This window comes from Balearica regulorum, chromosome 6, assembly GCF_011004875.1.
Source record: "Balearica regulorum gibbericeps isolate bBalReg1 chromosome 6, bBalReg1.pri, whole genome shotgun sequence".
Lineage (NCBI taxonomy): Eukaryota > Metazoa > Chordata > Aves > Gruiformes > Gruidae > Balearica > Balearica regulorum.
The window spans coordinates 13,582,018-13,608,357 of NC_046189.1; the positions used below are offsets into that span (position 1 = coordinate 13,582,018).

Genomic DNA, 26,340 nt, shown 5'->3' on the forward strand with positions numbered 1-26,340 from the left:
AGTAGGTCAAGCGCAGCACAAAGACGCTCTTTGCCAAGCCAGAAACCAGTAGGTGGCACAAATGGATGGCTTTGGCCACCTCCGGCCTCTGCCTTCCCCAAACAGAAATGCCCGTATCCTGGGGACACTGCAGCAGTGTGGGAAAAATAAACAGCCTTTGATATTTATGTTTTAAACGTATGTAATCTGGCTCTTCTCTGTCAGAAAAGCAAACCTTTTAAATGCGCGTGGCTGCACTTAGTTGCAACAGATCCTTTACCAAAAAAACGTTGCAGCCGTACGAAGACCTGCAGCCAAGGCCTCGGGCACGGGCCCCAGCAGCAAGCGATGCCCAGCAGGCAGGGATCCACCGCGGGCTGCGGGGAGGTGCTGGACCCCAGCACCGCAGGCGGGCTGGATGCGCTCAGTGCCCCCCGCCCCCCCCCGCCGGCAGCTCGGCGTCACCACGGGGGCCGACAGCCCAAACCTGCTTCAGGATTCACTCGGGAAACAACAGCTGCCCATAGGGGCACCCCAGCCCTGGAGCACAGGCCGGTTTCTCCTCACAGCGGCTGGCCTCGCCACCTGCTGCTGCACCCGCGGGCCTGCCGGGCACGGGGCCGCGGCCCGCTGCTCCCGAGGAAGCACAACTTGGTGAACGGCTGCCGCGGCGGTGGCAAGGCCCGGCGGCCACGCTGGCCCGTAACACGGGCGGGCTACCACAGAGCCTCCCCCCCCCCCCCCGCCCCGTGCACCGGGCAGCCATTTGAACGCTTACAGGGAAGCGGTTGGGTTTTTTTTTTTTACGTCAAGAGACTCGAACCTTCACGAACAGGACGCAGCGGGGCGGCCCACGCGTCGAGTGACGGCGGCGGGAGGGCCGCAAAGGGGCGGGGACAGGCGGGGACAGCCGGTAACGGCCGCAGCACAGGCTCCGCCTCCCTCCGTCGCGCGCGGCCGCGGGGTCCCGCCGCCCGCCACGTGGCTCGCGAGAGCGCGCGAAGAAGGCGGCCCCATCGCTTCCTCCTCCGCCGCGCTCACTTCCGCTGTCGCCGCTTCCTCTTCCGGCGCGCGCGTGCTTGACCGGGGGTCCGGTCCGCCGGCGCACGTGGCCGTGTCCCCCCGCTCTGGGCCTGCCGCCGCCATGTTGGTGCTGTTCGAGACCGCCGCTGGCTACGCCATCTTCAAGGTGAGGCGCGGGGGGCCAGCCGGGTGCGGTGCCCGCCCGGATGGGTCTCAGCGCGGGGGGGGGGGGGGGGGCGGCTGCCGTCCTGCGGCGAAGCAGAAGTGAGGGGCTGAGCGGGGAGCGCTCCGGGCGTGCGCTAGGCTTACGGGGGAGAACGCGGGCGGGGAGGCGAGTGCCCCCGCGCTGGGCGGCTCCTCAGGGAGATGCTCTGTGCGGCGGCTCTATGCGGTCCCTCCGGGGCCGGGCAGGAGCAGGGAGACCGCGGGGCAGAGGCGCGGGGAAGGGGCTGCAGCTGGGGTCTGAGGGTGCTTGGGGGAAGGAAGGGGGAGCTTCCTCCACGGTCCTGGTAAGCATCACCCGTGGCGCTCGGTTCCTCCTGCCCGTGTGGGTGGATTTGGTAGGAGAGCGTGCACTCGTGGCTGTGCACCGGTTGGAGTCTCCGGAGGCACCCGGGCTTGGGCACACTGACCGCGTTCTCTTCCTAGCTGCTGTGGCGGCTGATGTTCCAGCAAACCCCTATGGGTGCAGGACGGGACGCGTGGGAGACGGCGAGCGTGTTCCCAGACGGGTGTGCGGGGGCCTTGGCCTGAGCGTCTTTCTAAAAGTGGGGCTCGGTGATGGGCTGAGCACACGGGCAGGGTGAGCATGCCCGCAGGTATGGCGTGTGCTCTCGCTTCCCTGGCTCAGCTGAGAACCTGTGCTGGGAGGAACAGACCGCTTCGCAGGGCTCCGCCAGCCTCCTAATGATGTGACTCAAATGCTGCGGTTTCACAGTGGTTTGAACAAGTCTAAGCTAGAGCTGCTACAGTGCCGTGCTCCCCTCTGGCCTGTTCTCTTGCTTGAGTATTGATGCCTGTACGGTTCCACTGGTTTGTTAACAGAGTTCGATTGTAACACTTGTATTTCCCCCCTCAGCTTAGTCTTTTTTTCTGGGTTTAGCTTGTGTGAACAAAAGTGCAGGTGCCAAGAGAGCAAGGTGCTGGTTTATTTTGTCCTAACCTGTTGCAGAACTACACCCTTGGTGCTCTTCAGAGCACTGTGTTTACTTTGCCCTGAAACGTTTCCTTCTCTTTGGGGTACAGCTGTGCAATTCAGGCAAGGATTTCAACACGTAAGCCTCTGGGAGAAGACATAAATACTCCTAAAAGCGGATAGCTTCTGTTCTGTGGTGGTCATCCCCCCCAACACTTGTACCTGAGGAACTCATGTGTACAGCAGTATCCCTGAAGGTTTTGCTCATTGGATGTTCACACTGGCTAGTCTCCTGCACCTTCTGAGTTAGTAAAAAGAAAAAAAAATAATTACCTCTTGAGTAGGATGAAACCTCTTGCACAGTGAGCCAAGGCCTTTTAACCTTTCCAGGAGCCAGGAGGGGCTAAAAATAACCTTTATTTTAGTTTCTGAAAGCAGGGTAGACATAAAGCAAAGTTAGGAAGAGGGGCATAAAAAGAAAGAATAAAAGAAGAATAAAAGAAAGAATAAAATGAAGAAGTCTCTGCAGAAGTGCCACAGCACTCAGCTGCAGGTGTCACCAGCTGGGGCGTGGGGCCTGGCTGTGATGCGTGTGCAAAGCGGCTAGAGGGCACCAGGCATCAAGCAGCAATGTTGAAAGGCAGGCTGTTAAACACCTGCTCGGTGGGAAAGACAGCGGACTGCAAATGGATTGGGAGAGAGGTGAAAGATGTCTGCTGGAACTGTACAGAAGTAGTATTTTATTAAAATACGTGTTTTGAGACAAGCTTTGGTTTTCCATGCTGATTCTGTTTGCAACTGCCGAGGCCAGATACCATGAGCCCCAGCCACAGTGCATCTCTGCAGGGCAAGGCTCTCAATCACATAGCTTTCCTTTCTTAGACACTGTAGCTGTTCAGCTGCAAACTTGTGGTTAATATATTAATTATGTATCAAAATACTATCTGCAGAATTTAGCTTTTTTTTCTTTTTAAAGCGGTCTCTAAAGATTGTCACTGCTGGATTTTTTTGGGGAGGGGTTGCAGGAGTGTTTGGGTTTGGTTTTGTTTGTGGTTTAGTTACTGAAGGGTTGGACAGAATTTGTGCTTTTGAATTTTGGGAGACAGTCATGTTCACCCACTCACTCCCCTTTTCAGCAGTGCCCACAGATGTCCATTCCCAGCATAACTGTGGTCTGCCTTGGTGTTCAAGAACTGTTGTCCTCTGCAAGCTGGGTAGCTCTCAGGTATTCCTTTATAGGTGTTGCTACCATCAGAGGAGCAAACAGTCTAAATAGTAAGGGCAGATGGGGCATATCCATGTTCTAGATCTTGGAAGACTTTTTCCAGTAAGTCTTACTGTCTTGCAGGACACAAAAATATCCATAGGCACATAACTTCTATATACTAACAACCTTGATTTAGTAGCTTCTATGCCTTTTTTTTTTTTTCTTCTCTATGTGCCCATGTCTGTTTATAGAGGCTAAAAATTCTGTAGGCCTTGGCGTAGGAGGGATGAATTGGAGGAAAGAATCAGCAGGCTGAGGAAAGGAAGAGATGCCCCAAGGTTTCTATGTGCCTCCAAGTCGTGTAGGAGATTAGTTACTATGTTTACTTGCTCAGGTACTAATTTTTAAAAAAAGACAGCCTCCTTTGACCAGGGTTTGAAAATCTGCAAGGGAGCAAAATCTCATAATCCCAAGAATGATTTCTGTGCTGCAATTGAGTCAAATTGCAGTTGTGTTGGATTTATGTTGTGGGGACAAAGCCACAAGATTTTTGAGTGAGATGTAAAGAACATAATGTTGTAAAGATCTTGCCCGTACTGTTCCCCTGAGCGCTTTTCTAGGAATTTGCAGTACACTCCGCGTTCTGTGAAATGTGTGTAGGCTCTAGTGGTGTAACTGCTAACCTCCTGCTGTTTAAAAACTGAGAGGGATCCCCTTTGTACAGAGATGGGATTAAGCCATTGCTGCCTCTTAGGTAATTCTTGGCTCAGCTGATTACCAAGCTGTGGTGAAAAGTGTTCTTTACAGAGATGTCCTCTTTCTTCCTCGGGCTAGCTCAGATTAATGAAAATAACTCGTGGGATCACCCCTTCCTGTTGGGCATCCCAGACATGTTTGTATTTTCCCTAAGTAGTGGCAGGTTTGGTTTTGGGTCACTGGGGTTGTGAATGAGTCCTGTACAGGTGGTGGAGCAAGCCCAGTTTTGATAAACAAGGAGAATGTTTTGCTTTAACATGCAGGTTCAGAAGGACCTAGCCATTATTGAGCAACTTCTGTAATTCAGTTGAAAGTAAAAACACTGTAAATATATATTAGTAGGATAAAGCTGCTGAGAGAGAATGATGAAACTGGAGATCACCAAAATGGAGTTTGCCGACTCAATCAGTATTAACTTCCAGTAGCTGGCTTTCTTGTAAAACTGCTTCAGGTCCTCTCTGCTGAATGCAGAGTTGAAGGTTGTTCAAAAGTGCATAAATATAGTTCTGTGGTTTTGGTTTTTTTTCCCTTCTACAGGTTCTGAATGAGAAAAAGCTCCAAGAAGTTGACAGTTTATGGAAAGAATTTGAAACTCCTGAAAAAGCAAACAAAATGTAAGCAGCTTTATGTGGGGATAGCAGCTTAGCTTTTGGAAGGACATGACTGCCTGTAGACTTATGCACATCCGAGGTTCAGAAAAAAGTATTGATTTTTTTTTTTTTATTTTTCAGTATTGTAAAACGTAAAAGCTGTGAAAGATAATGTCAAGTTAGATACTCCAAAACTTAAATCGGAATATCAAAGTGAAAGAAATAATTTTTTTCCTTGCAGTGTAATTAAGCTGCAGAAGTCATTACCATGTGCCACTGAAGCAAAAAATTAATATTTTAAGGAGCTCTGGATGCTTTGACAAGAATGTCCAAGTTTGTAATGCTGGAACTAGCTGAAATTACAGGGTTTTGTGCTCACAGAAAATTCTTAAAAAAAAAAAAGTTTAATCCAACTGAAACTAATAGCATACAAATCACTGTGAATTGAGAGTTAGTGTTGTTGCCCATGCCATCAGTGAGTGTTAGCACCACAAGCTATGCCTTGTGATTTGGATTTGTCCTGCTGTCTAACTGTATTTAGAGGAGAGGATGGAGGAATATGCCACATCTGCCTGATTGTAATGTGGTTAGTCTTGTATTGGAAACATCATCTTGGCCACTTGCTAGACAGGATGTGGCTCTTAATGGATATCTACTCTGATCAAAGTAATTCCTCTCTCTTTCCTGCCTTTCTAAAAAGGCATCAGCATAAGCCTGGAGCTTCTGTGGGGCTGTATGAATGCTTAACTCAAGCATTCAGCTTTATCTGTGACCTTGCTTCCTTTGCAGATACTTGACTCACAAAGAGCCGTGGTTAATCAGAACTGGATTAGTCAAATGCCTGTCCCTGACAAGGAATTTACTGGATTGAGATAGCTTCTTAACTGTAACTCTAAATGTCAACACCACAGACTGTGTGACAGGGAGAGGGAAGCTGGGCCTAAGGATCTGACACAGTGTGGTTAAATGCTGTCCGTATGATTTTTGGCTCTGATCAGCAGTTAGGGCATGGAAGAATTTTTTGTTGATTGTTTTCAGTTCAGCTCAGAACTTATATTCTGACGTCTAATTACAAAGGAGGACTGAAGGATTCATGGACAATGAATCAGTTCGGTTTTAAAGTCTTTGAAGATGCATTTAGTTGAAAAGCATGTTAAATCTGAGCTGTGCAGGCTGTGCATCCCAGGGAGGCAGAAGGTTCCCTCTTGCATGTAAGTGGGAAGATGCTATCATCAGTCAGCAGTGACACCTAGTTAATTAGGGTGCAGTGTTGAAATGTAGATGGCTGATGTCTGTCTTTAAATATGGACTACAAAACAAAAAAGGGGCTTAGGTTTTCTGATTATGTTGGTCATAGAAATACTAAATTAAAACTTTTTTCTTTTTTAAATAAAGTTTGTTGGACCTAGGTGAAGAGCCATGTCAGGTTCAAACTTAATCAGCAGGTTTAGTGCTCTTTCCTCTCTTTGATCTCAGTATTGATCTCTGCTCTCTTGCAGCCTTAGGGAGAAGAGGGGAACTATAATAGCAGAGGTAGGAAAAAAGGTAAAATGGATCTAGCATCTGGTTAATGTACATTCGATTACACGCTTCTGTTTTCCTCTTTAGAGTAAAGCTGAAACACTTTGAAAAATTTCAGGATACAACAGAAGCACTTGCTGGTAAGTGAGTTAACAGCATTCTTACAAAAAAAAAAAATTCCTGTCATATGCTAGTTTACTCGTTATTTACCTCTGTCCATGCTCTGCTTCTTTGCTTAGTTTTTAAATTACAGCTTTTTCAAAGTCAACTGTTTTTGTTGTTTTATGAGGTCATCCATCCAGTCTATAGTGCAGTAGAGATGTAATGAAGTCTTTTTTTTCCTACCATGCTTATTTCCCAAGCAGCTCACTGAGTGCCATGTAGAAGGCTTTGTCTGATACATGTACCCTGTTGTCAATGATGGATTCTTGTTGAAGCTGAATGTAACTGATTTGAGTCAACATTTCGTCACTACCACTGAGACAACAGACAGATATCAGAGTGTATATATATAATTACAACTGTCCTTGTTTAATGGATGCATGTTATGCCTGTATTTTTTCAGGCTAAAAAAATGCTTGTATTCCCCTTAAAAGAAATTCAGGAGTTTAAACAAAATGGAAAGGCTTATATTTAATAATTTTTACTTCAGAATAATTCAGATCATGTACAATTAGGCTAATTAAAAAAAACAACAAAAAAAACCGAAACAAAAAAACCCCACAACCAAAAAGTTCTTCTGTTTTGCTTCAAGTTGATTTATTTGTGAAATGGGAGAGATTATGCAAAGTACCTATGTCACCTTAATTTGAAGGAAAGACTACGTGGCTGATTTAAGTGGATTAGGAGCTATTAGCCAGCTTGAAAGGTGGAGACATCTCCGTTGTAGAAGCGTTGTGAGGAAACTCAGCACAGCACTTAGATTTTACCCTTACATTTCATTAAGGTTCTGGAAATCAGAAATCACTGGCTTCTGTTCTATTTATGGTGATGAAGATGTTGCATTAATCAGAAGTTCAGTGGAGCACAGAGCTGACTCGCAAAGAGAGTTGTATATGTGCCTGCTTAAAATATATTGTGTGGGATTGTAAAGCTTTTACAGATCTATTAATACTTGAGAATGAAGAATATCCTTTTGAAATTTTTCAGACTCTATGCTATATTAAAAGGGTCTGTGTCTGACTACCCAGTTAACGTGTTTGACATCATTCTTTATTGGGCTTTAGATAGTACGTTATCATCATCAGAGGATGCAAATAAGCCATTACTCAGTTTAGGATGTCATGGTTGCTGACTAAGGGACCTAGAAAATGGTTGGTTAATTAAACAATACACAAAATGTTCCCATATAACCTTGCCTTCAGAAATGTTAAACTTATAGCTAAAGCATATGGCATACTGTTTGTAGAGATTCTTAAACAAAATTGACAGAAATAGAACTGAAACCACATGGAGAAAGGAGAGGCAACTGGGAGAAGGATTTTTGATTTAGACCTCCAAAGGAGCAAGTATATAATTTTCTTCTACTTTGATTTTAGCTGCTGCATGGTGAAGTAGCATTGCAGATCGGACTAAAGCTACTGTGGGCAGTTAAAATAAAAATACCAAGTTAGGAGAACTATTTCTATGTGTTTTAGGAGGAGAAAGAAACTGCATCTTTGGACTTTTTGTTTTATACAGCATCCACAGCTCTGGTAGAAGGCAAGCTCAGCAAGAACTTGAAGAAAATTCTCAAGAAGATAGTGGCAAAAGATGCCCATGAACAGCTGGCTGTAGCAGATGCCAAACTTGGAGGTGTCATAAAGGTGATAACTGATTTTTGCCATTCTTCCTTTTGTGTCGTGCTACTGAAATCTTATGATCAGGTTCCAGAGATTTTGCAATTACTAGTGATGGAATGTGCTGCCAATGCTGTGTTTGCAGTGTGGAAGGTATCTATCTAATCCTTATGGTCAGATGTGTGCTGTATATATACTGGGGAGATGTCATCTTGAGTGCACAAGTGAATGATATGGTAAAAGTGCGCTGAGGTTTGCTTGATTTCTCAAATATTGGTTAGAAACCCAGCAGATTAAAAAATTAATTTCCCTGATGATCCCATCCAAAAAGAGGAGAGCGAGGAACCAAACAAAAAACCAGCCAGGCAGACACGCTTATTCCTCACTAACAGAGGAATCACTAACAATAGTGGGGTGATGACTTCTTGTCTTGTTGGGAGTACACATCGTTCTGCCTTCCTCAAGTCTATAAGCAGCTGTGCATGTCCTTCAGTCCTTGCCTACCAGAGGAAGGAAGAAGTACAGTAGAAGTGGACTGCTTTCTCCAATGTCTCCTAGGAGTCAAATACTAACATTCCCATCTTGCGTCTGATTCCTCACTGTTCCAGTGATTTTTTTTTTTTCTTTGTTGTGACTACTTCCTCATGCTGTCTTAGGAGACCGATGTAGGCTGCAAAATGAGGAGGATTTAGTGTTACAGTGAATGATACCAAGGACTATGAACTAATTATTCAGTTTTGTTCTCTGGAAAAGGCCCAAAGCCCCCAACCCTCTACCTCTGAATTTTCCTTCTGTGGCCAAACCGTTTCTAGTAAACTGAAAAATCTAGAATCTTTGGTTCCAGTGTCTACATAGCAGATAGACCATTAATTAGAAGTCTCGTCTTCAAACTGGAATTGTTACTGTATGGGGAGCTGGGGGGTGCTGGTATCTTGAGCATCAAAGATGACTGAGACTGTTGTGTGATCACAGGATTGCAGTGGGCAAACCAGGTATGAGGAGATAAGGCTATTGGAAGAAGGGCTTTAGAGGAATGTCATTGTTGTGACTGACTCACTTTGGACCATTGGTTTCCATCCTGCAGGACAAGCTGAATTTGAGTTGTATACACAGCCCGATGGTTACAGAACTGATGAGAGGAATTCGCTCGCAGATTGAAGGACTTATCACAGGCCTCCCTTCTCGAGAGATGGCAGCTATGTGTCTGGGTCTGGCACACAGGTGAGTTCCTAGAACAGCTCTATTTCACCTCATGCCTGCCCCACTCCTGTGTCCTCAGCTATGCTGTGTTGCTCAAAGTGTTTCCGAGTATGTGACATGGTCTCATACTCTGTAAGTCAAGATACATTTGTATCTGAAATCCTGTTTTATACAGGAAGGACTTTCTGGTTTGCACCCACCCTTTAAGAGGAAGGCTTCATCTTCACCTGAAGTTGAAGTTGATAGCTTGGCTTTGCATGGATTTGGTTTGAAATGTCTCTAGCAGTCAAATGGGTCATTTAAAACTCCATCGCCACTGAGACACAAGGTGAAGAGCATCATTTGTTGATTTATGCCAGAATAAATACCCATATAATACCTAATGTAAATATTAAAGGCAGAGTTGTCTTCCCACCTTGCTGTCACTGTCCTTCAGGTTTAGTGGAGCAGTAGTTAGATACAAAGTTCTTGGATCAGCATGGGGTCAAGCATTAATTCGTGAGTAATTTTTAATCCATATTCTGACATGAGCTTGTCCTGTCCATGAGCCGTTGGCAAGTCACAACTGCTTTGCTGTAGCTGATTCCTTAAAAATAGATGCGTGTTTGCTTAGAAAATGGGCATTAATGTTGAAAAAGGACTTTGAAGATGCAAGTCCTCATTGATATCAAGTGTCTTTTACTGTAGCATACTGAGAAATTTTAAATATACATTAAAGCCAAATGGTAATGGACTTTCTCAGACAGTGAGAATCTGTTCCAGGAAGTTTCTTCTGTTGCTTCACATTAGCGTTGCTGATATTTGCTGCTGGGTAGGTACAGTTTTTTGGATTGCCTCCAGCCACTGCAGAACTGGAAGTGCTGTTGACAAATACTTTTTTGTGGGGAACCATGCAGAAAGAAACCAACAGCCAGTTTCCTGCCACAGCACTCGTGTTCAGTCTGCTGGATGTGGTACAGATAGCTTTAACTTTCCCTTTCACCCTGGTCATGGGTTATGTGCATGTACACATGTCGAAGCTGTTGTGAAACTTGTGTGAACGTGGCTTCTGGCCACAGCCGAGAGCAGTCAGTGGCATAAAACTGAGTTGGTACGAATGAACGTATGGACAGCTATATTCATGTAAAATAGCAGCAGGTGGGACATGCTCTGCAGCGGCATGTCAGGATGCTGATGAAACTGTATTTCTGTCTCCTCAGTCTTTCCCGATACAAGTTGAAATTCAGCCCAGACAAAGTAGATACCATGATTATCCAGGCAATTTGTAAGTATATTTAGAGCTTAAAATATTAATGGATTCGTTAGGATAGCTGACTTATTTACATTGGTTACAGAAAAGTATTGCTGTAAATTTCCTCCTAGCATGTTTCAGTAAATGGGTCATTGGTGTTCAGCTAGGCGTAAGGTGTGTTTTCTTAATAGGGTTTTCCACAAGCAGGAACATTTTTAGGGTGATACAGTAAACTGGTGTCCACTTTTTCTTCACATAGAGATCAACTGAAATACAGGAAGTGTTAGTTCAGTCCTCTGAGGACTTCACTTCCCAACAGGCCTCCCTTCTGAGTAGTGTTGGGAGAATGGGCCCTGCAGGACAGGATTTTCTGATCCTTGGTGGTGTCTTGTGTAGAGGGCAATGTAGAAACAGACTCTTATGTTAGGCACGTAATACCCACTGCAGTGTGTAACGCTGCATTCTAGCTCCTTTCTTTCTTAATGGAAAACAAACTGAAATTGTAACCGCAGCTGGGAAAGCTCATTCCTCACTTCTCCTTGAAGACATCCCCATCATAACCAGCATGCTTCCTGTGAAGCAGTGGTGAGGAATCCTGTTTGGAATATTAATTCCCAGACTGTTGTCAATGATGAAACATAGTTAAGCTGAAATTAATGATTTAATTCAGTTCCTTCGTCACTACCACTGAGACAACAGATGGGAATGTTGGTATTGCATTAGAGGGAAATATTTTAGCCTCAGGGCTCTGTAGCAATATATGCTGTGAGTGTTATACTTCTATGTTGTAAATCCGGTTATTGGTCGTATCTGGTAAATGGTGAGCCTGTTGGGTTTGTGTTGGATATGTTTATATTATAAAGGCATCTAAAAGGCTTACCACAATCTTAAATCAAGTAACTGAATACAAGATCAGTTTCTTACCATTAAAACATTTTTCCTTGAAGTGTTTTAGATGGCTAAGTTTTACATCAATCTTGTGCATAGCACTGGCTGAGAGGAAGAGTAACTGGCTACTGCTCCCCTTCCAGGAGAATGTGCTTTACAGCTGCTAAAGGAGTCTGTCCAAGACAGTCCCAGTGATGAAACTCAGGCCACACTCATGAGAATTCTAATATTTTTATAATACTGAGCCTGGTGTTATGTAGAAAAGTAAAGACTTTAATGTACTGCAGCTTATGTTTCATTCCAGTCTTTATGGGATAAAATATTTCAGTTTGTCTCTCTTTATACTATTTAAATTTGTTGATTTGAGAGTTTTCCATTTTTAGTTTACCTTTTTAGAAAAAAAAAGTCTATTCTTTCTCTTAGCACTTCTTGATGACTTGGACAAAGAACTGAATAACTACATCATGCGCTGTAGGGAATGGTATGGTTGGCACTTCCCTGAACTGGGCAAAATCGTCACAGATAACCTAACGTATTGTAAATGTGTGCGGAAAGTTGGTGAGTAGTAAGGAGGCATGAGCCTGGATAATGTTGCATGTTAGTGTACAATGCATTAATGGCACTGATCTGTAGACCAGCCACTCATCAAGCTATTCATGACCCTGTATACAATCCTGCCTTCAGCAGCAGTGTAAATAGGGCCAGTAGAAAAGTCGTGTATGCTTACATCTGTTTGTTGATGCAGTTTACCATTTTGAAGCTTAAGAGAAAGCTAATAGCACATCACCAGTCAGTTCTTCCTGGACCACCAGTATATCTTCTTAGAATCACAATTGGTCAGCAGACCAGGCTGGAAATTGGCTGCCAAAAACTCATGTAAAGAGAATTGCTGCCTGTTTGCGGGTGCTCTTGGAGACTACAACTGCTGTAATTATTCAGGGCAGAAAGAATAACCACTACAATATTTTGGACACTTGCTTTGGCTCTTAGGCATGTGCTTTGTATTGATGATTTTATTTTTTCTTTAAATAATGAAGTTTGCAGTCCAGAGAGACTTGTGGTTTTAAGGGAGCTTTTTGCCAATTGCAGGAAGAATTACATAGGTTTGGTTAGTGGTAAATTACTCCCTGCTTCCTGGAGTTCTTCCTTTGTAATCTTGTGGCTGAAAATGTTGCAGCGAGCAGCTACTGAAAAGGTGAAGTATGCAGTGTTACAGAATAAAGGCTTTTTTCCTAGTGTCAAATTTAATATTTCCAACTATTCTCAGCTAGTATAAACATAAAGCTAGAACATTGACATATATTTTGGGAGTTTGGAATAGGATGACAGCAGACTTGACTCACTGTTGGTTTTTTGGCCTTTTATCTTTGTCTGTTTCTGTGCTTTTTTTTTTTTTACTAGTTCATCTCACCCCAGCACTAACATGCTTTCATCTATCCCCCACAGGAGACAGAAGCAATTTTGCCTCCTCTGATGTTTCTGACATCCTACCAGAGGAGATCGAAGAGGATGTGAAGGCTGCTGCTGAGATTTCCATGGGGACAGAAGTATCGGAAGAAGATATCAACAACATAATCCATCTCTGTGATCAGGTGTGTACATGTGGATGAAGAGCAATAGGAACTCCACTTTAGTTAGCCACATCAGTCTCCTCCACCAAGGAGAGGTTTTCCCAGGATGTTGCTAATATACTTATGATGGCAGTGATGATTCCTTTATTGTTGCTCTCCTGATGTACAGACATGAGGGTGCACAGTCACTACCTCATCTGAGCCATCTTAGACTGTTGATGTCTTCACGTCTTCCGAAAGTGGGAGTCTTACTGTTGGTTGGAATTTTGGCATCATTGTGCTTTTAAGTCCTTGAGATAATGGTACTGTATAACTTCTTTTTAATATGTCAGTTTTGAAGCTAGATGATAAACCCTGGGTTAAAAGTGGAGCACTAAGGTCCCATAAAAGTTAGGAGCCCTATCCTGACTTCATCTAGATTGTATGTGAACTCCCTCTGACTTTAGTGGTGCCAGTTGGATCCCTTTGTGACTACCAGGGAGTGGTAGTGTTAAGAGTAGTGAGTTCCTGTTCTTGGTCTAGACTGGGCTGCTTTTTTATGTGTATTCTAATTGTGTGTATTTCTATGGAATGACTAGAGAACATTTATCCCATTTCAAGAGAATGGTGGCAAAGATTTATGTGAAAACTGAATGTTCCAGGGTTTTGTCCTAAAGCAAATGTCCTTACTAAGTATTTTTGTTCTGCTTCGCTGTCTTTGGCACGTTGTCAGCTCCTTTATCAGGAGCTTTGCTGAGAAAATAAGTTGCGTAAGGGAATGAGCAATACAGATCCAATATACTTTGTGGATGGAGGTCTGCTCTGGGAATATGCCCTATATAAAGCTTTCTATAACTGTGGCTCATGGTTGTGCGTTTTGCATTTTGTTAGTCTCCTCTGTGGGAATTCTCAGCACTTCCTCATTTCAGTACGTTTAGCTCTTAGTATTTGTTGGTCAGCTAATACTGATTCCTGTAACCAAACTCTGTGCCAGGTGATTGAAATCTCTGAGTATCGGACACAGCTGTATGACTACCTGAAGAACAGAATGATGGCGATTGCTCCTAATCTTACTGTCATGGTGGGCGAACTGGTTGGAGCAAGGCTCATTGCTCATGCAGGTGAGTTACACTGATAACTGTAAATAAAGCTTAGATGACCTCATCTGAGGAACTGGTCAGCTAAAAGCATTATGCAAGGCCCTGATGAACATCTTCTCATAAAGAGAGGGAAGATGGCTCTTGAGGAATCTGAGAATACCAGCGTGAGCTTGGTGGTAGTCTCCTAGGTAGGATGACAAAGTTCTCAGTTGGCCTGAATTCTTTTTGGAATATGAGGGCAACTTAAGTCACTACTTCTGAGATGCTTACTGAGCCTCCTGCTGATAGACACTTCTGAGGTAAAATGCTGACAAGCTAGCGATAGGCTTTTATAGTCAGACTGGCTCAAGGTAGTAGCCTTATTTCAGTTATCTATGCTGCAGTTCTGTGATGACACGTTCTTGCTGCCAGACTTTGTCAGGAGTATGCATTGCTCCAGTGGAATATGTTTTACTGAGTCAGCCTTCTTTCCTGTTGAAATCAAACCAAGACAGAGTTAGTTGAAGCATGAAAGACTGACATGGCTTATCTGTCCTTCAGGAAATGAACATGAAGCATCTCTCATACAAATAGATGGCTCTGAGCTTCTACTTTTGAATAGCATAGGAATATAACCTCCTGCTTATCTAGTTGTTCCTCTGACAAATTACTATTGCTGTGTTACCTCCTTCTAGGTTCCCTCTTGAATCTGGCAAAACATCCAGCTTCAACGGTTCAATTACTGGGTGCTGAGAAGGCACTCTTCAGAGCACTGAAGACTAAACGGGACACGCCTAAATTTGGCCTTATCTATCATGCTTCCCTAGTGGGACAAACCAATACAAAAAACAAAGGAAAGGTGAGTTGCAGAATTGTTTATCAGCTTGGCTTTTTCCAGAGCATGAATACGAATATCTGTTGATGAGATGGTTTGAGCTTCACATTGAGGCTCTTCCCGTGGATTGCTTTACTGTATTGCTTCATGGTTATGTGGAAAATGCCAGTGTCCCGCAAATCTTTGTATGTCATTCATTCCTGTTCAAAAAAAGTGAATGGGATTGGCCATTTGACACATCTGAGTAATAACGGATGCATTCCTGCTGACTTTTGATGGAATGCTGGCTTTCTCAAATGCTATGTTACTATTTTCTTCTATGTGATATAAACTAAGCTGTTACAGGCTTTAGTCTTGCTTGAAAATCAGACTCTTGTTGTGCTAAATCTGTACCTTTTATGGCTTGCTTTTAAAGAGCTTAGGTTCTTATAATGCAGGTGGATGAATATGTATTTGAATTGTGAAGAAAGCTTTCCAGTTGGAAGTTGCACCTCAAACTAACCTTATCTGAAGGTTGGGGTAGAGTGGGATATATATAACTAACTTGCTATCTCAGTTGTTTCCCTCTATCAAGAAAATAAGGTATTACATTAACAGTTAAAGGAATGAGGTACTAATTGCTTGGGTATTGGTTTGGTTTTTTGACTAAACAATGCTAGTAAATGGTTACCTTGTTCTTTTGTGGGTATGGTTTCCAGATCAGAGTGAATCATTGCCTTATATTAAGTCTTAGCGGTTAATACTCTTCCTGGTTTTTTTCTAGATTTCTCGAATGCTGGCAGCTAAGACTGCCTTGACTATTCGTTATGATGCCCTTGGAGAGAATACCAGTGCTGAAATGGGAGCTGAGAACAGACTAAAAGTAGAGACAAGACTGAGGCTTTTGGAAGAGAGAGGGGTAAGTCTAGCACTTGCATGAAGCTGACATTCTTGTTTATGGTATGATTTTCTGATACACTGCTTTCTGACTCTTTTTCACTCAGTTGTGTGATCTGTAGTTTCTCCCCACCTTGGCTGGAGCAGTAGGGTTTGTAAGCTGGCTGCATCCATTTATATGTCATTTTTTGTCTTGTTCACATACCTGTCTTCATCTACATTATACTGAAAAATCTTGATTCTGAACAACATTAGTAAGATCATACCTTACATTCTACTGCATCTCTGTATTAACTGCAAAGATATGCTTATTACTTCATAGCTTCTTTCTCCTCACCTTAGAAGAAAGCACAATTAGGTTCCCCCTACACACATTTTCCACCATGGCTCTCTAAAATCTGAGTATGGGTGATGCTTAGTCTTAAGAAGCTTTCTCTGTAGCTAAAGCAAGATATTATTCTGTAAATTGCTGCATTGCCCTCCCATGACCTAATGCATATCCTGTCTCTCTATACCCGCTGTTCCATCTGCTGCCGTTGGCACAGCATTCTGGGAGAACATAAGAGTTCACTTTCCTCTTAGGTGGCAGGCCTGCTGCCTGTGAGCTTATAAATGATGACTAGGTTCAGCCTTCCAAGCTAGAAGATCTGATACTGATGCTGTAGTACTGGCATTGCTAGAACAAAAAAAGAAAAATCCAGAAAAACCTGCCTGCTCCTCCTTGAGCATTTCATGGGAGGTGATATTTCCCATCGAAACAAAGGCAAGGAGACATGTTAATACCAAAACACAAACTGATCATCTGACAAGTACAAATTTAATTCAAATCCAGTTTGGCGCCTGTATTGTGGTTTTAAAGTTGGCTTTATGCCAGGCATAGGGTGATACCTGTCCTGACATGCAGTTATCCATGCAAAAAAAGAAAGCATGCACAAATTTGAGCTGGTCTTGGCAATTTAGAGGTATGATGTTGTATGTCATATTGTTGTGGTATGTTTGATCCAGTACTAGATGCCCTTTAATTGAATTGGGCTCTTGAAGAGCAATATGAGAAAGGCACATGCCTTTCTCATCCCAGTTACCTCCCTGTCACTAATCTACTCCCAGGTGTAAGACTCATACAGGTACACAAGAGCCTGACCAATAGTGTTTGTCTGTCTGTCTTTCCATTTTTACTTCCTTTCAGGAGCTGTAGAACTTGTGAGTTGTTTTCATTATGAGTAATTAATTTTTAACTTCTAAATTTTTCTTGTAGATAAGAAGAATAAGTGGCACTGGAAAAGCCTTGGCCAGGACAGACAAGTATCAAAACAAGAGGTGAATAGTTTTTCCTTTCAGCTTGGCTGAGTATAAATAACTCTCCATGTTTTTATTTGAGAAGTTTTTTTGGTTGTGGGCTGAGTTGACATAAGATCCAGAAAATATTTTCTGTGCTCTTAAACACTACTGACAAGTCCCATTGCTAATGGGAATTTCCATTTTTCTTACATCTTACAGTTGTGGTAAAGCCAGTGAACTAGCAGAACAGTCCTGATTTTTCTAGAGGTAAATTACTGACATCATCAGATAACTGATATATTTAGATGCTATCAGCATCAACCCCAAAAACTAAGTAGTTTGGGGAGTTAATATGTAACAGCTTTATTTAATGCAAGCCTGAATAAACTAAATTTGAGAAAATCAGAGTTTGAATTAACTTCTTTGACATGGAAGCTTTCCTATAGACTTTCTTAGTCTTAGAAAAGACAAAAGCACCACTTGTTTTGAGCAAAGCTTCATCTCCTTGTTTAGGTCCCATCTGTAATAAGTATCTTAAGCAATAGATATGATCTGTACTCTGGACACTTAGAGAGCAGTTTCTGGTGCCAGAGTGACACTGTAAATTGCAACTGGGACGGCTGAAGATCTAAGGATTGGAACAGGTTATTATTAGTCTGAGCTGTCACATCTGGGTTTTTCACTTAATTTGGTTTCGGGCTTCTTGCTTCGCTTGGCCTGCTTATTTTGCTGAACCTTCAGTGTAGAGAAGGCAAGTGCTCAGCAAAACCAGGGCTGGATGCTAGTTCTGCGAGGGGAAAACAAAGCCACTGTTGAACCCATCTGCAATCCACAAACATCTTTCTCAAGCTTAGCTGTAGCTTTTGTTTCCATATGCTAGATATTTCAAAGTGTAGTGATGGCTGAGATTGCTGGAGCAGCTTTTGAAAAGACAGTGTCAGTAAATGAAGCATCAAAGCATGTAAGGAGGCAGTAGCTTAGGGAGGAGGGTGTTGAGGAGACAATGTGTGTGCAGGTTTTTGACCTCTTGAAATGGAGTTATGAATTCCTGCCAGGACATGTTTCTTCTGTTAGACATGCTCTGCAAATGTGTCTAGGCTTGGGGGAGAGACTGGAGATAATTCCTGGCTGCTTGGCTTAGTCTGGCTGCCTAAAAGGGAAACTGACTCAGTCCCTGTGAAATTGGCCTTGTAGTACAAAAATGGTAGTATTGCTGCTTTATGGAGATTGCTTGAAGGGCTAAACTAATGTTTTGAGGAGATTAGCAAGAATCTCTTAGTCTTGTATGGAACCATGGATCCTGTATGAATTAGCTACATCAAAGTAATGTTTCAGAAGTTAATTGTGAGGTAGTCTTTAGAGATGAGGTTCAAGCGAAGCATTTCAGTATGCTTTCCGAAAAAGATGTGAGAGAGTGCATTACCTATCTTTGGCATGTTTATTTACTCATTATTTTTTATTAGTAGTATTTTGATAATGACAAGCCAGTGAGCTCTTGCCTGAGTTTAACCGAAGCAGAGTCCACTATTTGCAAAAGGCTGCATAATCAATTTCTGCAAAGCAATATGTTATGTTCATACCCATAAGAATAATTTCTGATGCTTGGAGGATGAATTGATGGTACTGTCTACTAGCATTACTGCATGCTTCCCAGTCTAGTGACTAGTCTCAGTTGCTTTTGTAACCTGTGCAAGGTAGCTACTTCAGATTCCTATTTTAGAATTCAGATGCTTGGTATGTGGCTGAGGGGGAATAGTTCAGGCTTACTGTTCTAGAACTCCTTTTTCCTTTAGTAGGAATTCTGTTCTGAATAAGAGAAAAAAAAAACAAACTTCATTGCTGTTAGATGATTCAACTGCCCCTGAAAAGGTCCAACTAAAGAGCGCTGGGTTTCAGGGTAGCTGGTTCTCTGCAGCCTGTAGAGAAGTTTGGGACCAAACAAAGGAGCATGCAATATTTAAGAAGAGGCAGTTTCAGGCACAGATTAGGTATTTACATGTCCCATAAAGTCAGTGATAAAAGTGATACAGAGATGAGCCATAGCATTACTCTGCCTTGTGAGTTGTGCCCTGTGAACATAATGGTGGAGAGGCAGTGCAGAAAAAGCAAAAGTAAAGCTACTTCTAATCCACTATATCCATTACCCTTAGGGTACGCTTATATGGACTTACCAAATTGTGGGGAGCTATGTGCTTATGATGGAAGGGCTTTCAGCGGCAGAGAGATCGATCTAATGGGTAATTTAAGTGCACTGTAGAGCCTTGAACAGGTGTAAACCAGAACCAAACTCTTCTTTAACTGGTACCTTCTGTTCAGATCAGACAGTTGTACTTTGTGGGGTAACTCTTGTACTTGTGATTACTGTAGAACCATTCATGGATTTGAGAAAGGGCCTCACTACCTGTATATGCTGATTTGTGAATATTCTTAGGAGGTTGTGTTTGCAAAGTTTATGTTCAACTGCAGGATCATACCTGTGGGCTCTTTGTTACTTAAGCTGACTTGTTTTCTTCATTACAGCGAAGTAAAAATATTTGACCCATCTGGTGACTCTACGCTTCCTGCTGTTTCAAAGAAACGCAAAATTCAGGAGGTGGAAGAACAAGATGCAGAGGTTGCTGTGAAAGTAAAGAAGTTCAAAGCAGAGATGAAAGGTTAGTTGCTGCATCTGTGCTGCTGGCATGTTGCTGTGTGCATCATGCAGTGGGGCTTAACATTTACAGCCAACCACAATACCTGGTTATTTTACTTGGGTATGACAGTGTATTTTTTTAAAAAATCCTTTATGGACTGACACCAGATTGCAGTCAATTTACTTTAAATATCTGCTTTTAAGCAGTTGTAAGCATATAAGAACATTTAAAACAAAACTCATTCTTCTTGTAGAATTTCTTGCTCAGCAGATTCATATTTAGTGGGCCTCAGTATCTTGAAGGCAAAAAAGCTCTTCTCTGTAAAACCAGAACTTGCCCAATTTACTTAAAAAAAAAAAAAAAATTGTTTTATTCTGTATAGAAACGTTTTCTGATGTGTTTCAACATATAAATGTTGAAGATCAGAATTTAAGATGAAATGACACTTGGAAATTTCAGTCTGAATTTACATAATACATGAACAATTGTTATTCTCCGGAGAGCTAAAACTGAAATAGTGGCCACAGTTTTTCTTTACTTCTCTGATAAGTTACTGTGAAGAAAAATTTTTGGACTGCAACTTCAAAATAATCTGGTTTTATAGTATGATTCATTTTAAGAAACATTCTTTCTCCTCTTCTCTCCAGTGTGCACTTCAGCACCTCTAAATGGCTGGCCTAATGGCCTCCCAGTGTGTAACTTGAGGAAAAAAAAGAAAAGGAAGATGACTTTAAGTCACTTCCATGAGACCCTGAGCCAGATCTGGGCATTAGCTGCTCCCAAGTTTTGTCAGCTACCTGTGCCTGGCAGTAGGTGAGGGCTGTTGGAGCTTTCCCTCACTGCCCTTCTCTGTGCTCCTGTGTTCTAGAGTATCAGTGTAATGATGCTGGTTCTGTACCTCTTCATGCTAAGCTGATGCTCAGGTGTGATCTTGCCAGACACCAGTTGGTTTGTGACGTCTGTGTGCATAGATGGGGCAACTTGCAGGAACCTAAACTTAGCTGAGAATTGAAGTTACACTGGAGGGAGAATCCTTTATGCTGGAAAGCTGAGGTCTGTGCCCCAGCATGTTCTCTTGTACTTATCATAATGAGACAAGGACACATGAGTACTTTGGAGGCTTGAACTTTGCCCGTTTGCTTTTTGAAGAATGTGGGTGTTCTCACAGCTACTGCTTTTGTTAATCTTTTGAACTAACTTCCCTTATTACAGTCTCAGAATTGTTCCCTTGGGCTTCCCTTGCATTATCAAAGCAAGTGTTGACATCTCACAGGTGGAACATTACATTCATTTCCAGCCTGGTCTTTTACAGTATGAGAGAGATTTCTGTTCATAGATATATTACTCAATGGTTCATGTTTTTATACACAAACCTGCTTGTTTGCTTCATTTGCTTTATTGAGCATTAATACCCCCTGGTTTAGGGGTTGGGTGGAGCTTAAGAGGTATCCTTGAGCTACCAAGAATTATTTGAGCAGTAGATGGTGTTCAGAATACTTGTGGACTACTGAAATCTGTGCTGTTTGCTTGTTTTTTTAACTTTCCAAAACCTGAAGTCCAGGATTCAGCTGTGTTGCTTTTCCTGAAAAGATAGGGCATCCTTTGGATGTGTGGTTCATAGCTCCTGCTCTTTCCCAGTTCTTCATATCAACTGGGTCGTTGTATTTGGATACTCGGACATTAGAACTAACTGTACCAGTGGCTTCGGACTATGGAAGGAGTGTTTTCAGAGAGCTTATTTATCTCATATCACCTGTAAGCAGAACTAACCCTTTCAGCCTATCCTCTTGTACCCTTTAAAATAGCACTGCCCCTATGTTTGCAAATTCTTGTATCTGACCACCCAACAAAGTACATGCATTTCCCTGACACAGGCTAGACAGACCATGATCTTGCTCTTTTCCAGCATAGTTGGTGTGACTGCACGGTGTGCTAGAGGGGCTGTGGTCTGAGAAGTTTGAGTAGTTCAGTAAGTTCTGTAATACACAGAAGAGTGCAGAGGAGGTCCCAGCATTCAGAGTTATGTTGCGTGTCCACTTGAATAGGCATGAGCCTTTAATTTCTGCTGTTCTTGGCTCTATACCTTTTGATGCAGTGCTCTATTAAGCTTTTCCCTGATCAGAGATTACACATCCAGACATAGTGTTGTGAAAGAAGTCTCTGCCCACTCCTTCGCCATCCTGTTTTGCAGCTGTGTGATAAGTGGGGGTGGTGGAAAAGCAGTTCAGGAAAAAAAAGAATTCTTCAGCCAGATGAATTTTGATCCACTTTATATTACAAGAGGAAGGTAAGGGACAGGAATAAGCTGGGAAGCTGCCACCGGAAAGTGATTTGTCAAACTCTTGCTTTAATACTTGTTATAAAGGGGGACAGTATTTTGAATTGTGCTAGCCTGAAATGTAAATGTTACTGCAAGATGAGATGTGTAGTGTTTTCTTTCTTCCTGTTTGGGGCGCATGTATGGCAGTACTTTGGACAGGAACTGGCTGGGGGGTTGGGGGTGAGGCATGACTTCAGACCACTTTCACCTTTTACACTTAAAAAGAAACCAAGTAGAAGGATAGTGCCTGAAATTAGTTATAATAAACTTCAGGAGTTGTTTCTTAAAACCAGTTTTAATAGTGGGGGAAGGGAAATAGGACAGGTATTTTTGTGACTGCAGTCTTTGAAGTTGAATATGACTAGACAGAATGCATACCACCAACAGGGCTAGCCAGTGCCCCCAGTGGAGTGCTCAGCTTTCATTTAAGCATCAGGATATGGTAGCAGCTAGTCACTTGGAAAGGTCTCTCTTGAAAAGAGAAATATCATCTTCAATTAAGGAAGCGAACCTTGCAAGCCTTAAATGGCAGCAACATCAGGATGTGGTGTCTTTACTGATAGGCAATGTGACTTGATTCTGTATGCACCCAGCGTCATGTGGAGGAGGGAGGGCAGGAGGGTACATCAGACTGGTAAACTGGTGGAAAAGGGGTGAGTGGAACTACTGCTGGTGATCTCCAGCACTGCACAGGGCCATCAATCAACCTGCTCTTCCCGGTGCTGCTCTCTGTGCCTCAGTTCTGGATAGTAAGAGCTGTTGGCTTTCCTGTCAGCTGCTGTGTATCACAAAGAAACCCCACTGGGTTTGAGTGACTTAGGAGTGTTGAACCCAGAAGGAAAAGGCCAGCACCCCTGGAGCCTTTACCCTCATTCTGCCTAGGTGCAAATACGTGAAGTCTTGTGATGGGCTTTGCTAGAAAGCAGCAACTGAAATCTTCAGGAAGGTGCCTGCTGCTAGCTGTGAGAAGTGACAGTGCCTATGAGTGCACAATGCATCACCTGTGATTGTAAATTGTGACAGGTTTCACTGCCAGGTGTGTTGGACTTGATGACAATGTAGGGTAATAACAAGAAGTTGTTTTTCCAAGGTTACCACCGAACATTTTGCTTGGAAATGCATAGCTTACCAATCCACCTGAGTGAAAATGTGTGGCGTAGCAAAATGATGTATATGCTCCTGTTGTACTGTATGGCTTTAACGTAGTTTATGCTTATTTTTCAGCTACTTTTAATTTTCCTGTGTCATACACAGGGAGATGAGGATACTTATTTTTACACATGATTTGAATGCCTTACGCTTGCATGCTGTTCACTGTGAATGATGTGTACAGCAGAATCCACGTAAATCATATTTACCAGTTCCTTTATCCAGAATCCTTTGCTGTTTTGCTTCTGGCATTTTTTTAATGTCAGATAACTGCATGTGTTAGCTGGCTATATTTTCCTGCAGACATGTCTAGAAATTTTTTTACCCCGAAGCCAATTTTTTTGTCTGAATTTAGAGGCAAAGATTGAAGTGTATTTTTGACTCATACAGTCCTCCTGCTGCCTTGAGGAACTAAACTTGTGACAAAGTACAACTGAGATGTTAGGAGGTTGTGTGCATTGGGTTTTTTATAATTGCACTGGCTTTGTTTCTGTTCTTTTAAGTGATGAGTATGCTTCAAAATGAAATTGATTTGGTTTTTTGGGGGGACTACAGTGAGAAAATTACTTTTTGAGTCACACCTCCAGTAGCAACTGTATACACACCACAAACACCACTGGTTTCAGCATCTTGGTTTTGTAGCCACTGAAGGACAGTGGTTGCTATGTCATGAACTTACACGATGTACTGAGAAACTTGGTATCCAGCACTGACTCAGTTGTGCAAATAAATTAACTTGGGTATGTTCCAGTAACAGCCTGGCTACTGCATAGGGTGTCAGCTTGGTAATGATTTCTGTTTGGTTTCTTTACTTAGAGATTCCTAAGACTGTGGTATGTGTTCTAGAAAATAAGTGATAAATTATAGTGCCTTTACCACTATGATTAGATAGGCCAACTGTCGATGAATAGTTCTGAAAAAGAAATGTAAGAGAGCATTAGTAAATCTTTCCTTGGGTTAACATTTCTCTCAGCTTATATAAATAATTCAATTCCTATCTTCCAGGACAGGAAAATGTTTCTGGTTTTGCATTAAATGCTTTATGTTAGCTCAGCATTAAGAGATCTTTGTGTTTGCTAGTCTACATGGTTAAGAAAACTGGTCTGCTTCTTAGCGAATTTCCAACATCAAGATAGGGGAATCAGTTGTGAACAAGCTACTGCTGGCTGAATGCATTTCTAATGTGGATTTTAGAATTCTTCTACTGCTCTTGTGATGCTGGTGAAAATATTTGCCAAACTGTGGACAGTCTGTTTTCAGACAGAGTACTTGAAGATAATTTGGCAGACAAATGAAAACACACAAGCTTGTTTTAAACTTCGTGAGCAGCGTATAGGAGTGGTGTTTGCACCAGGAGATGTGAATAGTGCTGTCTGAATAGTCGCTTGTGTCTTGTATATTTTGACTATAGCAGGGAGTAGTCATGCAGGTAAGGGCAAAGTGGAGAGAAAACAGGTGTAGAGCGATGTATAAAGAAGGGGCAGTTTGGTATTCGGTATTTTGCATTCTTACTATCCTCATTGCATCCTCTCATGTCTCATAGAAAGCTTTTCCTTTTGCCTTTTACGCTCTCAATAACTGACAACCTGCCTTTCGTTTTTCTTCTTTCTGTGGTACAGAAGAGACAACTGTAGAAGATGGTGAACCTGTCAAAAAGAAGAAAAAGAAAAAGGATAAGGGAAAACAAGCTCAAGAAGAGGAAGTGCTGAGTGAGGAACCCCCCACCAGCCCCACAATTGAGGTGAGGCAGAATTGCACAGCTACCCGATCCTTTATGGGAATGGATTATCTCCAAAACATATGGAGTGTGTGGGGGAAATATTCTTATCTGTGTAACCCATGGTATGCAAGGACAGTTTTAACTCTAGTAACTTTATTTCATGATATCCATCACTAATGTCTGAGATAATTTGCTTTACAAAATAAGATCTAGGAAATTTGTGACTGTAATGCCTCCACGTACCAGGAGCGTTTTCCCCCTCCCTTCTGCCCACCCTCAGCTTTAGTCTTATCTCTTTCCATTTCTTTTCTAGTGGGGAGGGTGTCCCTTGGTGCTGATCCGCAGGCATCTGTCTAGCGTTTAAGACTCGTAGGGAGCAGAGGCCGTACCTGCTGAATTGATGAAGCATCATTTGATATCTCCAAGGAACAGAGGAGTGGACGAGACCAAACCAAACTAGTTGCTCAGTTTTGAAATCCTGTTCTGAATGTGGAATTTCATTTTCTCCCCTCTAGGGCAGCTACGCTGCCTGAAGCAGTCTGACAGCAGTGCTGAGCTGCCAGCTGTATGGCACGCAGCACAGCTTCCCTTGCCCACTGGCCCCACCATGCTGTAAACAGAGTATGTTAACGACAGAGGAAGGGGGCATCTCTTGGGTTATGCTTTGAGCATGGCAGCTGCTTTGGTGCTTTGAGTGTGAGCTTGGTTGCCTAGCTACGTGTGTTGCTTTGCTTTTCCATTATGGTTTGTTCATAGCAACATTTGTTTGTTTGCAGAATACAGAGAAAAAGAAGAAGAAAAAGAAGAAAACAAAAGATGGGGATGAAGACTGATGAGGAGCAGGGGGAAACATTGGCCCTTGGACAACTGCTTCAGAGTAGCATTTCTTGACATAATTTCTTTAGCCTCTTGCTGAAAACTCTTTACTTTGTGTTGCAAGAGGGCAAGGAGGTGGTTTTGATAGCTGTCTTCTGCCCTGGAACAGGATACCTGGTGTCTCTGCTACTTAGGAGGATTGCTGAGGTTTTTTGCAGTTTCTTTTGTTGAAAAGCTCATAATAGATCCTCTTTTCATATGCAGTCTCCACTGATAAGGAATAAAAACATTTTTATGAAGATTTTATGTCTCTGTCTTTTAGCTTGTTTGCTGGTTTTCTAACCATTATCAAAACTATTGCTAAGGTTTATTTTAAATGAATAATCAGAAAAAAAAGTTTTAAATGTGTAGATATTCTGTCGCAGTTTATTCGCTAAAGAATTCAAAGGTTGTAATATTCTTAAGTTCTCCATAAAATTGATACAAATCTCTGCATAACATCAAACATGCGTTGAACAGTTTAGGTGCATTACTGAGTCGGCACTGATAGCTCTCCTGAGAAAGCCTTTTTAAATCATCTTTCAAACATGTTTGCTGCACTGACTGACAAGATTCAGATGTTTGTTTTGAACTAACATGAGTTAGCTTCCAAATTGCTTCTGTGGTGATTGTGGCAAATTTCTGCACTTGATTTTTTTTTTTTTTTTTAAAAAGTGCCCATGGCAAAATTAGTTCTTCAGCTATCTGGTAACGAAGCTGAAAACACAAGTGTTTTT

The 26,340-nt window shown here is 42.5% G+C and overlaps 1 protein-coding gene and 4 non-coding genes across 5 annotated transcripts; all 5 read left to right on the forward strand.

Annotated features, from left to right (window-relative positions):
- Positions 1 to 1,009: 1,009 nt before the first annotated feature.
- Positions 1,010 to 25,863, forward strand: NOP58 (NOP58 ribonucleoprotein). Its single transcript, XM_075756358.1, has 15 exons — positions 1,010 to 1,168; positions 4,638 to 4,714; positions 6,299 to 6,351; positions 7,892 to 8,016; positions 9,074 to 9,210; positions 10,389 to 10,453; positions 11,732 to 11,866; positions 12,755 to 12,900; positions 13,853 to 13,979; positions 14,633 to 14,796; positions 15,536 to 15,670; positions 16,904 to 16,965; positions 19,447 to 19,580; positions 24,648 to 24,769; positions 25,525 to 25,863. Exons 1-15 carry the CDS (start codon positions 1,124 to 1,126, stop codon positions 25,579 to 25,581), a joined length of 1,584 nt encoding a protein of 527 aa, XP_075612473.1. The 5' UTR covers positions 1,010 to 1,123; the 3' UTR covers positions 25,582 to 25,863.
- LOC142602424 (small nucleolar RNA SNORD70) lies at positions 6,616 to 6,704 on the forward strand. The gene has a single exon (XR_012836231.1). It is a non-coding gene; the product is annotated as a small nucleolar RNA SNORD70 (small nucleolar RNA).
- Positions 11,036 to 11,123, forward strand: LOC142602417 (small nucleolar RNA SNORD70). The gene has a single exon (XR_012836225.1). It is a non-coding gene; the product is annotated as a small nucleolar RNA SNORD70 (small nucleolar RNA).
- On the forward strand, positions 13,004 to 13,087 carry LOC142602420 (small nucleolar RNA SNORD11B). Its single transcript, XR_012836228.1, has one exon. It is a non-coding gene; the product is annotated as a small nucleolar RNA SNORD11B (small nucleolar RNA).
- On the forward strand, positions 14,147 to 14,224 carry LOC142602419 (small nucleolar RNA SNORD11). The gene has a single exon (XR_012836227.1). It is a non-coding gene; the product is annotated as a small nucleolar RNA SNORD11 (small nucleolar RNA).
- Positions 25,864 to 26,340: the final 477 nt, after the last annotated feature.

Coding starts and splice junctions, on each gene's coding strand:
- NOP58 (XM_075756358.1), top strand. CDS start 1,124: ATGTTGGTGCTGTTCGAGACCGCCGCTGGCTACGCCATCTTCAAG. Junction 6,352..7,891: donor TACAACAGAAGCACTTGCTG/GTAAGTGAGTTA, acceptor TGTTTTATACAG/CATCCACAGCTCTGGTAGAA. Junction 14,797..15,535: donor ATACAAAAAACAAAGGAAAG/GTGAGTTGCAGA, acceptor GTTTTTTTCTAG/ATTTCTCGAATGCTGGCAGC.